Here is a 13,123-nt window from a genome sequence, read left to right as displayed (position 1 = left end):
CAGAAGCACGTAGAAGCTCAAGTTTGAGATGTCAATATTACCCCAATGTCACTTCACTGTTTCACACACATCCTTTATCTCTCAGCATGGGGCATGGTTAGACCTTATCCTTCTCACTTGACAGCTGAATCAATCACTTGTCCTTTATAATTATGCCTTTAATGCTTTAAAGGAGCACAGGAACAAAAGTAGTAATCTGCCATTACTTACACTTGATCAGCTTTACCACCTCCAAATGGTTTGAGTGTGTTACAAGAGTGCCATTCACCTGGGGCAGGGAGGAAGGGAAAGTTAGTATTTAGCTATTCATTTCCAACTTCTAACAGTTTATCTCAGTGAGCATCGCTCTGCAAGAAGAAACCTATACACACACCCCCCAAAGCAAACCAAACAGCACATAAAGAAAATAGCAATCCACCTCTGACCAGTAAGAAAAAGTATTAGGGGAGCTAATCTAATTGATTAATTCAAATGCTTAGTTGAAATCACAGCTCTATCTGAGGCAGTAGCTACTGCAGCACAACCAGCATTCTGCAGCAATAGTTTAAATAACTTTTTAGTTACTGACTTGATTTCTTAGTTGTTTGGGAGGAAAAGAGAACAGGGAAAGAGATCATTTAAGACAAAGGACCCATTTCTTTGATGATTTGAATGCCTTTACCTTGATAATTCTATCACCTGTTTGCACTCCAGCCCGCATGGCTGCTCCATCTAGAGAGGCAAGAAATCATTTAGTTCAATTTCAACAGAAGCATTCAAAACAAAGAAGGTTTAAGGACTTCTGCAGCTCCACGCAAAGCTATTTCCCACACTCACCCGAACTCCCCCTGTCTCTATCACATTAAGATCTCTGAGTACCCAGACTAGAGCACTCCTGTTCTTATTTTACATCAAGCCGCAATCCCATTGCGCTTAGTTCCTCTCAGAAACGACGTCAGTTTCCAAATACATCAGTTCACTGCATCCCAATTTGGCCTTGAACATCTATTCCTTAAGCTACAGCCATCCCATTTTTGAGGAGGCCATTTGGAGTTTTCACCGCCAGCACATGCACATATTTCTCCAATTCACATGAAAACCCTCTAGGCTGCTCTGGCTAGAGCATCTAGCAAGCCTGCTTACCTTCTTTGACGGACTGCACGAAGACTGGATTGTCTCCACTGACTGTCAGCCCAAAACCGTTTTCATCCCGTTGGATAACAACACACCGTTGAACAAGACCTGCATAAGAAAGGTGGGGAAAGGGCAGAAGAAAGAGAAGGAGAAAAATACAGAGACACAAGCTAGGCATCAGTCCAAAACCTTATCCTCCTAGATAATCACAGAGTACTGAAAGAAACTGGTGTAATACAACAGAGAGGAAAAAATATACGAGAGACAGAAACAGGGCATCAGTCCAGAAACAGACAGGAATATCAACACAGGTCAAGCTTATTGCTTCAGTTACACAAAACAGAGATATACAACAGCAAAGATGCAGACAGCTCTGGCACATCAGACACAACTTGAGGCAAAAGCAGCTTGTAAGGAAGAGCAACTATATGCATGAACCAAAGAGCATAATTTCCCTTTGTCTGGATAGTTCTCTGAAGTACAGCAGAGGGTTGTCATGGTCCAGTACACCATCCAAAACACCAAACATCTTTTACAAGCTGCTCTATTAAAGAAGTCACAAATCGCTCAGACCAACATCAGCAGGTTGGACTGAAACAGATTTAAACAGGATAAGTTCTTTCAATTCTCAGCAAAAAACTCATCTTGCGGCATCTTCCATCAGAGATGACCTTATCGCTCAGAACCAGCGCAGCAGCAGTAAAGAAGCACAAGCCACGCTTACTACACTGCACAGATCAAGACCATGCTTCCCACTGAGCTACTGAAGTATGGAGCCAAAATAAAGGAGATGCAAGTTTGATTCTGCTCCTCCTTTAACTTGCTTTGTTTCCCTGTGTTAGGATTACTCCATATACTGAGAACATAAATACTGCTGCAGAGATAAATGTACCTAGTAGGTGCAGCATTTAGAAAAGGTGCAATGTTGTGTACATTTACTGTTCACCTGAAAATGAACTCAACATCACCCTTACTTCTATCAGCTTGCTTTGCTTCTTCATTTTATACACTAGTACCTCAAGAAAGAACTGCAGCTCTCCACAGACAGCAAAAGTGTATCAGTTTCATTTAGGATAGAGGGAGCAAAGGGAACTGTGAAGATGCTGTCCCAGCAAGACTGTCTTTCCTGAAGTCATTTTTAAGGAATTACTTGTAACAGAGTGTGGAGTCATACCCAGGTCTTAAATTACTCTTGCCCCACTATAGCTCCTTTCATTTCTCTAGAGCAACTCCTAATGGAAATGAGAGGCCTTAAGAGAAAATACTGTCTGCCCAGTCAGCCCTGCTCTCCTCCAGTGTGGCATATATGAAAATGCGTGTGGGAGTAGTGGAAAAGGCTGTATTCCAGCACTTCGGCAGCAGCCTGATCATAATATCATATCCCAGGAATTGCTCCTTCTGCCAATAAAGTAGAAGCAGATTATGCTATATACAGCTATCTGTAGTAAGTTGATGGAACGGATGCAAGGTGAAAACAAAGAAAAAACCCCACCACCTTTCACACCCTCTTTATATAGTTAAGTGAATTAAAATGCCTCTCCCTCTTGTACCTCCCATTCTTCCATAGGACCAAGCTTCTTTAAGTCTCACTTCACAAGAATGATGCCCCAGGGTGGGGTGTGGGAAAGAGAACATATGCTATTCCATTAAAAACAGCTCGTTTTAAATCCTGCTGCCAGACGTACAGGTTTTATGAGTAAGGCACTAACTAATCTTTTGACTCACAAGAACTGTCCCTGTTTAAAGGCACAGTATAGCCCTGCATAGTGCCCTTCCACTGAGTTTCTTTCTTTTCCAGCACCAGTAACCCTTGAATCTACTGATACGCTTCCTCCTTGAATGAACCTGATGCCAAAGCAGTGGCAATGCAGTAGGATGTGCAACACATACTGACCCTACAGAGTACAATTTAAGTTCCAAGAATTCTCTTAGAATGAAATTAAACTGTTTCACATCACACATCTCTATTTCACCCAAGACCACCATTTTTGAACTGGGAGGCAACAGAAATTAAGACTTAAACACAAATTAGTCCATAATTGGTTTTTTCCCTTCATTTATTCCCTTCAGACAAGAAGTAGGCACTTAACTCTTCTCTTAATACAACAGAAAAGGCTGGAACAAGGTCCAGGTAGACCAGCTGGGAGATACCATGCTCTATAGTGATTTCAATGAAGTTATATGAAAGTTTTCTGCAGATAACAGTATTACCTGCAGAACTAGATCAGCTCTGCTAGCACTCCCTGTCTGGACCACATAGACAAAGAAGAGCAGCCTTCATATGCTCTCTTTCACTCTGCTGTGAGGCAAAACTAGCAGTGACCCTCTCAAATGTGTCATTTATTCACTTTTGTTCTTTAAGTAAAATACATTCTATTTGAAATCTGCTTATAGGAGTGGAATTTTAAGACTAGAGCAGCAATGTTTTCATAACCCACACCTTGTACCTTGAACACCTCATTAGGCACTCTGGAATGAACTTTAAGGAAAGCCACAAACCACTGAGAGCTCAGTGACACACAATGTAAAGTTTCCAATAGCTGCTACCGTCACGCCTGGTATCACAAGTACATACAGGAATCCTTATATTAAATTAGTAACTACACCAACTTCACGCACTTTAATTAAAGTCTACGAATTTGGGGCAACAGCGAAGGGCCCATGGTAGCAAGCGACAAAAAGCTCTGCATTCCCCTTTTTTTGCTTTCATGTTCCAATTCCTAGTGTTCTCTGGAGGGAATGAACGGAGTCATTCATTTTGAAGTATCTTACCATGATATTTCACTTTTCACCCCTGACACTTAGTTAACATCACAAGGTCAACAGAATTCCTCACTGACAGTACTCACATCAATAATCATCTTATTCCCAACTTCACTTTCACATGACAGTATCTGGATGGCATAAAGCGAAGAGACATCACTGTAACTATGTTCTAAGTACACAGAATCAGACCACATGTCTAATTCCCCAGACTCATTGGTATAGCTTCAAGCCAAGAGTACAGTAGATCTGCTAACTGTGTGCTGCAGTTCAAGAGGTTTCAGATTAAAAATGAAAGCAGTCAGAAACGACCAATCTCAGAAAACAGGAACTGCAAGAAAAGCCAAATTATCAGCTCTTCAATAGGTGGCACTATTCCCTCTGCGACACCATGGCTCTCAGTTCTCCAGCCCCATTACAAGGGTGCCTTTTGGTTAATCGGAAGGGTAAAGTCCAAACTTCTCAAGGTCACTGACACACCACAGCAAAAATGATTGTATCTAAAAATGACAGTCTTGCCAGATACATTTTGACTGTCCAAGAGCTTCTTTAGTGGAGGGACCATTCAACTTCTTCACTTCAACACATCCCAAGTATCTGGAAGTTATTCACTAAAATAGGAAATTTAATTTCCCTAGCAGTGCCCAACAAACAGAGCAGAGGTTCATTCTGAACCTGACTCACTAGAGAGAACAGAGACCTGAATTACATCTCCCATAAGACAACGTAGCTTTTCCTATGATCAAACTATGTGGGACATAGCATGGGAGGAGACTTGTGAACTATAACCTCCCTGGAGGCATGAGGCCACAATGGGAAAATGCAGTTTAATATAGTGATTTGACATGAATCATTCAATAAACAAAAACAAACTCCTTGGGGTTTTCAGAGTGTCCAAATGGTTCACTTCATTTGGGAAGCTTTCTTTCTATCAAATACTTTCAGAAACCCTGCTCCACAACGTACATAAAACTACCAGCTTACATTCAGAAAACATCTCATAGGATGAAATTCTGGGTTTCACTTGGTTCTAGTGATTACAGTGGTCTTCATGCCAACTGCCATAATGGCAGCATTCCTCACATTCTTCCACTAACCTGGTAACAGAAGACATGTAAAGTCAGTGCAACAACGATATTGTTTGAAATCAGTGCAGTGCCTAGTTAAAACTGTTAATAACAATGGCACTGAATACTGTTCATAAAACAAGGCTTGGTAACCATTCTCAAAAAGAGAACCATGTATTTTACCCATGATAAATAGGACTATCTGCTCCCATGGCAACGACACATTCAACCCCTGTGGTCGAGTGCCCCTTGCACTCCCAGCCCTTTCTGGCTATTATAAGGGTAGTGATGAGGGGGCTCCCAAGAGTCCTTTTAATGGTCTGGCAAAAATGGTGGCCACAACATAAAGACACAGGGCTGACAAGAACTGCAAGAAACAAAGCAGGAAAAATAAATTCACTTCCAAAATATCTCGACAGGAGTAAAATCTGGGGTTTCAAACACAAAGATTTAAAAACTTATCCCAAAAGTTGTTAAGAATGTGTGAAAGAATATGTATACAACCTAGTCTATTATTCGGACCAGAAACTGATTGTTACTATATATAAAGGAAGATATCCTTGGAGAGCAAACAAGGGAAAAGGGAAGACTAACTCTTACCTCTCACCTGTGACTAACTTCAATTCTAAATTCACTTAAGATACAGGAATTCTACAGGTATCAAGTACTGTGGGAGGTTATGGGACTCATTAGTAAATCACAGCATATCTGAAACTCTACTCACTCTCCTGATCATCTAAGTTTTGTTAAATACACAGACATGACATGGTTGGATGTATGGAAGAAGTAAGTTTCATGGCACTATAAATCAGCCTCTGTATATTGGAACAATTTCCCTACCTAACCACTCTGCCCTCCCAAAGCCACTCATACTTCAAGAAATTCTGGTCTCTTGTTCCTTAATTAAGAATTCCAAGAGGTAAGAACGAACACATAAGACAAAAGCCACACCTCCTTTTGCTGCTGTCATTCAGGACTTCTCTATTATTCACAGTCCAATGGCTAGCCAAAGAAAGAGCCAGCTAACAGCCAGTCATCAGCAAGAAACCTATCAGTACAGTATTTCTACTTGTAGGGTTTCAAATACTTTGGTCCCATCCAAAGCAAACAGCAGACTTCTCTACACATACCACAGAACCTGGGGAAAGCAGAGGGAAGAGAATAAAGGCAGGGCAAGTTCCAACACAGCAAAGGCCACTGGAAAGGAAGGATGAGTGGAAACTGCTCCCATAGATACTGGACATGGTAAAGCATCTGCAGGAAACTTCGGGGGAAGCAAAGGCTTACATTAGGAAGTCATGTTTCTTTCTGCCACACATGAAAAACCAGGACACTGTACAGACTGAGGGAGAAGTATAAACACAGATACATTCCATCAAGCATACCGAATGTTTCCTGTAATTAACCTACAACAGCATGACAGCACCTCCAGTATACTATGGGTAAGCAGCATTCGGCAAAAATTAATCAGGTCCAAAACAGAGGGATCCAGTCAACCTGACTGTGCTGTCACTAACCAGCACCTACCCGGTCAAGTCTTCAATACAAGCTCATTAGAAGCATCATCTTAAAACACTTTTCAAGCAGGCCACTTCCCTGTTCATTGTTTCTGAGCATGGGAGGAAAATGTACAAGCTGCAGCAAGCCAGGTCTCCCCAGGACAGGTTTCCAGCTCTACTGAAGCAAAGCAATGCACTCTCAAAACCTATTTAGTTTCTGAGGAACAGTCATCCCCCGAGGAACAAGACTGTCATATTTTCTTTTTCCTTAAGAAAAGTACATGATTCAAAATTCCAGGGAAAGTTAAGAGATCTCATTTTCACAGACAGAACAGATCGTACCTCCCTAAACTGCACCAACTAAAAGGGTTTTGCAAACGTGCCTATGTTGGTTCAGAAGGAGCTCTTCAGGGTTGGTGGGGTTTGGATTAGGGTTTCTGGGGTTTTTTTTTGCTTTTAATTTTCCTTTCAACCAGAGCTATGACAGCATCACTGTGTATTACCTAGGTGGCTTAAGAAGTTGAATCACAGCCATTAACACCTGCTAGTTTTATTCTGGTGAATGATAAAGCTGATACTGGAAGAGTCACTGCATCTGTCCAAAAGCCCACAGCAGGTTATGCAGCAAGCGATTTTCTCAGAGGAAAAATTGGAAGTATTACAGCCTGTTTGAAATATCAAGGAATTAAAGCCCCAGGAAATGAAAAGGCAACTCATGGCTGGAGTCAAGACAGAGCTGGACATCTACACTTAGAAATGTGAAGTGTAGCAGTACCGGCCAGATTCAGACTAGGTCTAGGGGTCTTAAGAAGCTGGTAGGATTCAAAAGACCACCGAACAACAGGACTGACAGGAAGTTACTCCCTCTCCAGAGCAAAGAATGGTGAATGAAGTTCATATTCTTCCATTTTTTGAGATTTACACATACATTTTTCCACTCCTGTGAAATGCGACACGAGATCCTCTACCCATACAGCAAGAAGAAGAATTGCTGGCTCATCCAGATTAACCTCCACAGGCTTTTCTACAACCACAAACTGTTCTGGAGTCCGGCATGAGCCATGTCTTCATACAATGCCAAAAACACCCAGCGGCACAAGATCTCCAAAAAGAGCAGCCTCAGCAAGTTTTCCCAGCTATCAACAGGTAACAGAACCATGTACAGGTTAGTTTCCAGCCACTACAAAAACTACAAGCTGATATACCGAAGCAACATTTAAACCCAGTTTCCCACTCCCTGCTGCAGAGCCAACCATGCGGATCATGTAAAGGATAAAAGCCTTGGGTGCACAGACAGAAAGCATGGAGCAGACTGCAAAGGTGCAAGGCTGCAGCAGCTGCTTTGGCTTACCATACGTCTCGGATCTACTCTCCTCCGAACTAGACTTTGTCTTCTTGGAGGAGCTATCTGCACGAGAGCAGGAGAAAAGGAGAGAGAGATATAGAAAATATGGAGACCAAACATGAGAAAAAAAAAACTTCATGAAAAACACAGACTGATTTATTAGGTTAAATCGTGCAAAACACAAATAAGATGTGAACAAAACATAGGTGAAACACTTGGAATAAGGGGTGAATAATACGAGCATGAAGACACAGGTAACACCACGAAGAATCTATCACAGAATGTAAGACACAATAAAAGAAGTTCTCTGCAATGACCTACAAAAGGTATTCTGGATAAAAACCAGTCTCAGGATAGAAACCCTGGAAATGTTTCTCTCCAGAGTAAGCAATTGACATATGCATAGCTGGTCCGCATTCTGAATTCCCCCCTTATAAATAAGAGAGTTCATCTCTCAGACCAGATCACAAGCACAGTTAACAGTGGTGCCACGTAACAGCTCTCCAAATTGCAATGTTTTCCATCAAATTAAGATTAGAGGATTCCTGAAGTTTGGTTTTGAAGAAAACAAATTCCTTCTACAAAACAGGTTCATAACCTGAAACCTCCCCCAACCTTTCCCACCCTGAAATAGTTTCACATTGCTTATTCCCAAGGATAAAGGAAGACAAGTACTAATTCAGGTGCTCTCCCTTACAGGATTCTTTTTTAAACCAACATTAAAAGCCCATTTATTTTGTGCACACTAGGAAGGAGTCATGCAGCTGGTGGCAGAAAGCATTAAGGAACAGGATGTTTTATAAACATAAGCTTCAAGTGTCTGGTGCAAAAAACACATTCTACGAGTTCTACCACCCTTCCATTCAACTCTCATGTCTTCCGCAAGCCCCAGGGAAAAGACTGGCCTGAAAGCACAATGCAGAGACATGAAAACCACACATTGCATGGGGCCAGGAGGCTCGACAAGAGCCTGTCATGCGTTTCATGAACACACACAGTAGTCACTGGGTTAGTGCTTCGGAGAGAGAATGAGGACTCCCTGCATGCATCCTAATTTCCAAGCCAGCATTGGACAGGCTGACTGAATTGACCCTAATTAAACCTTTTGGAAGGTTAAAGAAGCCATAGGAGAGCATATCCATGAAAATTAGATGTTTTATCTTCATATGTATCATGTTGGGAAGTACACAGTCACTGTACAAGTGACCGAGATGAATCAAAATCCACTAAGGCTAAAAAAAACCCAAACAACAAAACCTCAATAAGGAACACCAGTCCTAGTTGAGCCTGAAACAGCTCCAAGAACTAAATGATTAAATGAACTGAACTAAAATGGCCAAAAGAGCTACTCACAACTAATGACAGTATTTGCCTACTGAAATTTCAGCCTGCCCACTCTGAAACAGGAAGCAGTTGTAATTTTTCACTGATACCACTAATCTAGGTTTATTCTTGCACAGTTAACAGCTGCAGTGTAGATGAGCATGTTTAAAAGCAAGCCCATATGCATTTCAATGCCCACACGCTTCAAAAAGGCTTTGCAATCACAGAACAACGCAACTCGGAAAACCACATTTGTTGACATGATGCGGATTTAATCCCTATTCATTTTCCAACTGAAGCTCAGATTTTCCCCTGTGAAGTTTTAGGACTTTACCTGTCGGATCAAAGTCGTGTGTACTACTGCAGCGTTCCACCTTCTGCTTCTTGTCAGCTGGAGACTCTCTGCTCAGAATGCTGCCGTGTCTGTGTCAAACCAAAGCAGAGGATCCTGACTACCGGACCACAGAAGCACTGCCTAACTGGCGAGGAGCTTGGAAATAACCTCATCTAGTTCTGTTTGCTAACAAGGAATTTAGATGGAAACCCATGCATTAAGTTCACTTAAAAAATTCATTCCTAGACTGAATTCAAGCGGAAAAATGATCTCCCTCACCATCTTTGGGAGCGTATCCAGGTAACAGTGTCATTAACCTTCCAAATTAGTAATAGTAAGTGCATTCTCTTTCCTATTCAACACCAGGCCATGTTTTATTTTCAAAGCAACATAAATGCAAGCTCCACAAAACTGTAAAACCTCCCGAAATCTTCACTCCATCTCCCCTCCCAGCAAACCTTAATGGACTTTGTATGCAGAAATTAAACATTTAGAACACCCTCTCAAAGGAAGCGCTGGTGCATCATTCAGTAACAGAGTGTCACTTTCTCTGACCATCTCAAATCTCAGGTAAGACAACCTGCCAGTGTACATAACAGAAATGCAAGTGGTAACACTATGCCATGTACTTTAAGTGCACCACCAAGTATATTTTTGGCACCCTGTTCCAATCTGGATATTAATTTCCTATATATGTAATGGGTACTGCTATCTGTGTGCATTTTAGGCTTTCTTTTCCTGCTAAAAGCATTCCTCCTTCAAAAATGCTGTATCATAACTTGCAATACAGATAAAAACCAAACGTCAGTAACTTACCTTGTAGGTTTTTTGAGAGGAAACCTGAAAAGAAAGAAAAGAACAGAAGTTTAGTGTCCTTTTTTTGTTCCACAAGATTACGTTCGATATCAACACTAATGCTTAAACATACAAACAGTTATATTACACTTCTGTAATACCTTCACAAGAGAACAAGCCTCTTTTTGTTCTTCTACCTCAGCTAATTATTAGACCATTTACAACTGATTCAACTGGGTAAAGAATTATTATCAGTATGCTTAAGGTTTCAAACAGAACTAAGAACAGAAATCTGTGAGCTCATATTCAGCATCTAGTAGCTTGCTTGCACTTTGTACATAAGTGCAGCTCATGGGTCACCTTCCTCTCATTACAACTAGTTCCATACACTAATAATTAACATAGCTTCTTTGTCCTGCTGATGGACTGAGTACCTGGTACCTATTGAAGGTCCAAACTCTAACTGAAAATTCTCCTATAGCTGAGGCATTCTGGTTGTCTTCCTCCTATGTGGGTTCAGTGGTATATATAAGGGAGCTCACGATGACATCTCCTCCTAACAAGATCTTACTATTTACATGAAACTATGAATTTGTCATCTTTGAGACCAGCACAATAAAGTTGAACTTATATTAAGTATTTCAAACATTATTACTAGGACATAGAGATAACACAGGAAAAAAAAACAGTTAAATGGAGGAGGCAGCGTATATGCATTTAAATGAGGAAAAGATATGAGACTTTTGAAACCAGGATTTTATTTCCCTTGAATTACCACAGAAAAATGACAGAGCAAGGTGCATGCCATCCAGCTGAAGGCACCAACTTCTGCTTTCATAAAGCAGAACTAGCTCTTTTTCCCAAAACTCTTTAGAAGTTTAGCTCCATTCCTCTTTGTTCAATGTTTTTAGATCCTTCGGCTGGAAAGCAATGCAAAAATTTAGAGCTGTGTAAAAGGACAGATAATTTACGTCGCTTTTGTTCTAAATGAAGACATCTAAAGTTATTATAGCTAATAATTTCCCATTACACACTACAGTTATCCTTGCTGCATTCAGTTTCACCTATTTATACAGGTTCTCCAAGAAGCAATGGGGTGAGGGTTAGAGGAAGGCAGAGAAAAAATGAAAGTAAAAAGAAATCTAAAACCTAATACTTTTTATTTTTTAATTTAGCTTGGTTTAAGCAGACTTATTTGGCAAAACCCAATAGTCCAACGTTAAGTCTGTTAGAACGACATAACCTCAGTGCAGGACAGTCCCCCACACACCATCTCGATACTCAACTGAGCTTAAGCAATGACCCTGCCCAACAACTGGTCCAACATGCAGAGCCAACCCGTTCTCCAAGAGCATTTCAGAGCGTTACAACAGAAGATTCCTCGAGCACCACCAAGACTGCCCAAAATGCACACCTCATGTTTTAAGCTCCTTTCTCCAAAGGAGGGGCACCTTGTTCACCTATTCACCTACTCCTTTTTCCTCAATAACTAGATAGAGAGTGGCACAGCCAGAAATAGCAGAGTCTTAAAGCTACAGTAAGTCGCTTCCCATTACCTGAAAAACATAACTGGATACACAGCAGAAGTACTCAACTTAATCCCTTACTTTGAATAATAGGTAGCCCATGAAATGCGTGTACACCCAAAACGCTGGCCAGCTCACACATGCCAATTCGCTACGCAAACATGCACTAATACGGCAACTCTGACACGAACATCTGGTGACACATTAGGCAAGTGAAATTAAAATGTTGTCTATTACTGAAAATAATTATACACATCAAGACACTTGCCATCTTTTAGATAACAGCATCGAATTCAGTTGACGTTCAGTAACAGCCTCAAAATTAAGGGGACAAATAGGGCCTTTGATTACATAAGCCTTAGCAACCTATGGGTAAAGCTAAAGAAAGCTAAAGTATAGAGGTTAGTTAATTGAAGGAAAAGATGTCATACAGACCCTACAAGAAGTAGTAGTCCTCTTTGCTCCTCCCCATAAAAAGCACTATTTTAACCTCAGAAGCCTGGGAAATCCACTCTGATTCAAATTCAGGCCTCTACTCATTCTGCTCTACCTGCAAAGCCAGAACCTTTTGGCATTCAGCCCTCCCATTTACAAAGTTTGGCCAGTAAAACACTACTTTATGCAAGACAGACACCATGAATCCCAAAGCAAAGCAAACAAGTCATCTCAGGCCAATCTAACCCCATCTGAACACTGTACAGTGAACAGATGCAGTAGCAATCAAGTGTTTCATTGAAAAGCAGAAAAGGAGAAGAAGGGATCCAGGAAAGCCAATCTATCATCCCCCCAGTGAGGCAGGAAAAGACGCTTAAGATTAATGATACCCCCATTTTTATCTAGTGCACTTGAACTTTTGAGCTGCATAGAGTCCTAACAATACTAACAAATGTTTTAATGAAGCATTTAAGTGAAAACCTTCATTCCATAGTGTTTCTTGTCAGGCACCCAGAACTCCAAGCTTATGCTCCTGCAGCAAAAGAAACCATTGATGAGTAAAATCAGGTTGGTTCACTGGTGTCCCATTTTGGCTAGTTCAGAGCTATTTGTTATCTGTTCAAGGATGAAGTGCAAATGTCCTATTTTGGATGCCTAGAAAGTTGTACAAAATCTTTCTACTCATACTGAGTAGACTACTGACAATTACTTAGAAAGAAAACCCTAAAGTTGATCATATATAACAGCACTGGAATCATCATGAGTTTTTTCTGTGCTTTGACATTACTGTTGACCATAGAAGTCCCACTGTGTGGGAGCCAAAACCCCCCCAGCTTCCCAGTCTGAGGCTGTAACTGTGCTCACAGCTAGGTACAGCACCTCAGCCCACACAGCCACCACTAGCTCTGAAGCATCCCCACTGC

General features: G+C 41.1%; 1 protein-coding gene across 3 annotated transcripts in view; it reads right to left on the bottom strand.

Moving 5' to 3' along the window:
* Positions 1 to 13,123, bottom strand: part of ARHGEF12 (Rho guanine nucleotide exchange factor 12) — a 71,557-nt gene that overhangs the window by 29,420 nt on the left and 29,014 nt on the right. For all 3 annotated transcript variants that reach the window (XM_080631579.1, XM_080631577.1, XM_080631578.1), the window contains exons 2-7: positions 10,261 to 10,284; positions 9,445 to 9,533; positions 7,794 to 7,850; positions 1,123 to 1,221; positions 662 to 711; positions 211 to 268 (exon numbers count right to left, since the gene is read on the bottom strand). In XM_080631579.1, the coding sequence (XP_080487705.1) occupies positions 211 to 268; positions 662 to 711; positions 1,123 to 1,221; positions 7,794 to 7,850; positions 9,445 to 9,533; positions 10,261 to 10,284 (377 nt within the window). The remainder of the gene's footprint in view (positions 1 to 210; positions 269 to 661; positions 712 to 1,122; positions 1,222 to 7,793; positions 7,851 to 9,444; positions 9,534 to 10,260; positions 10,285 to 13,123) is intronic.

Source organism: Psittacula echo, assembly GCF_963264785.1.
Source record: "Psittacula echo genome assembly, chromosome: 18".
Lineage (NCBI taxonomy): Eukaryota > Metazoa > Chordata > Aves > Psittaciformes > Psittacidae > Psittacula > Psittacula echo.
This window is presented reverse-complemented; position numbering and strand designations above follow the sequence as displayed.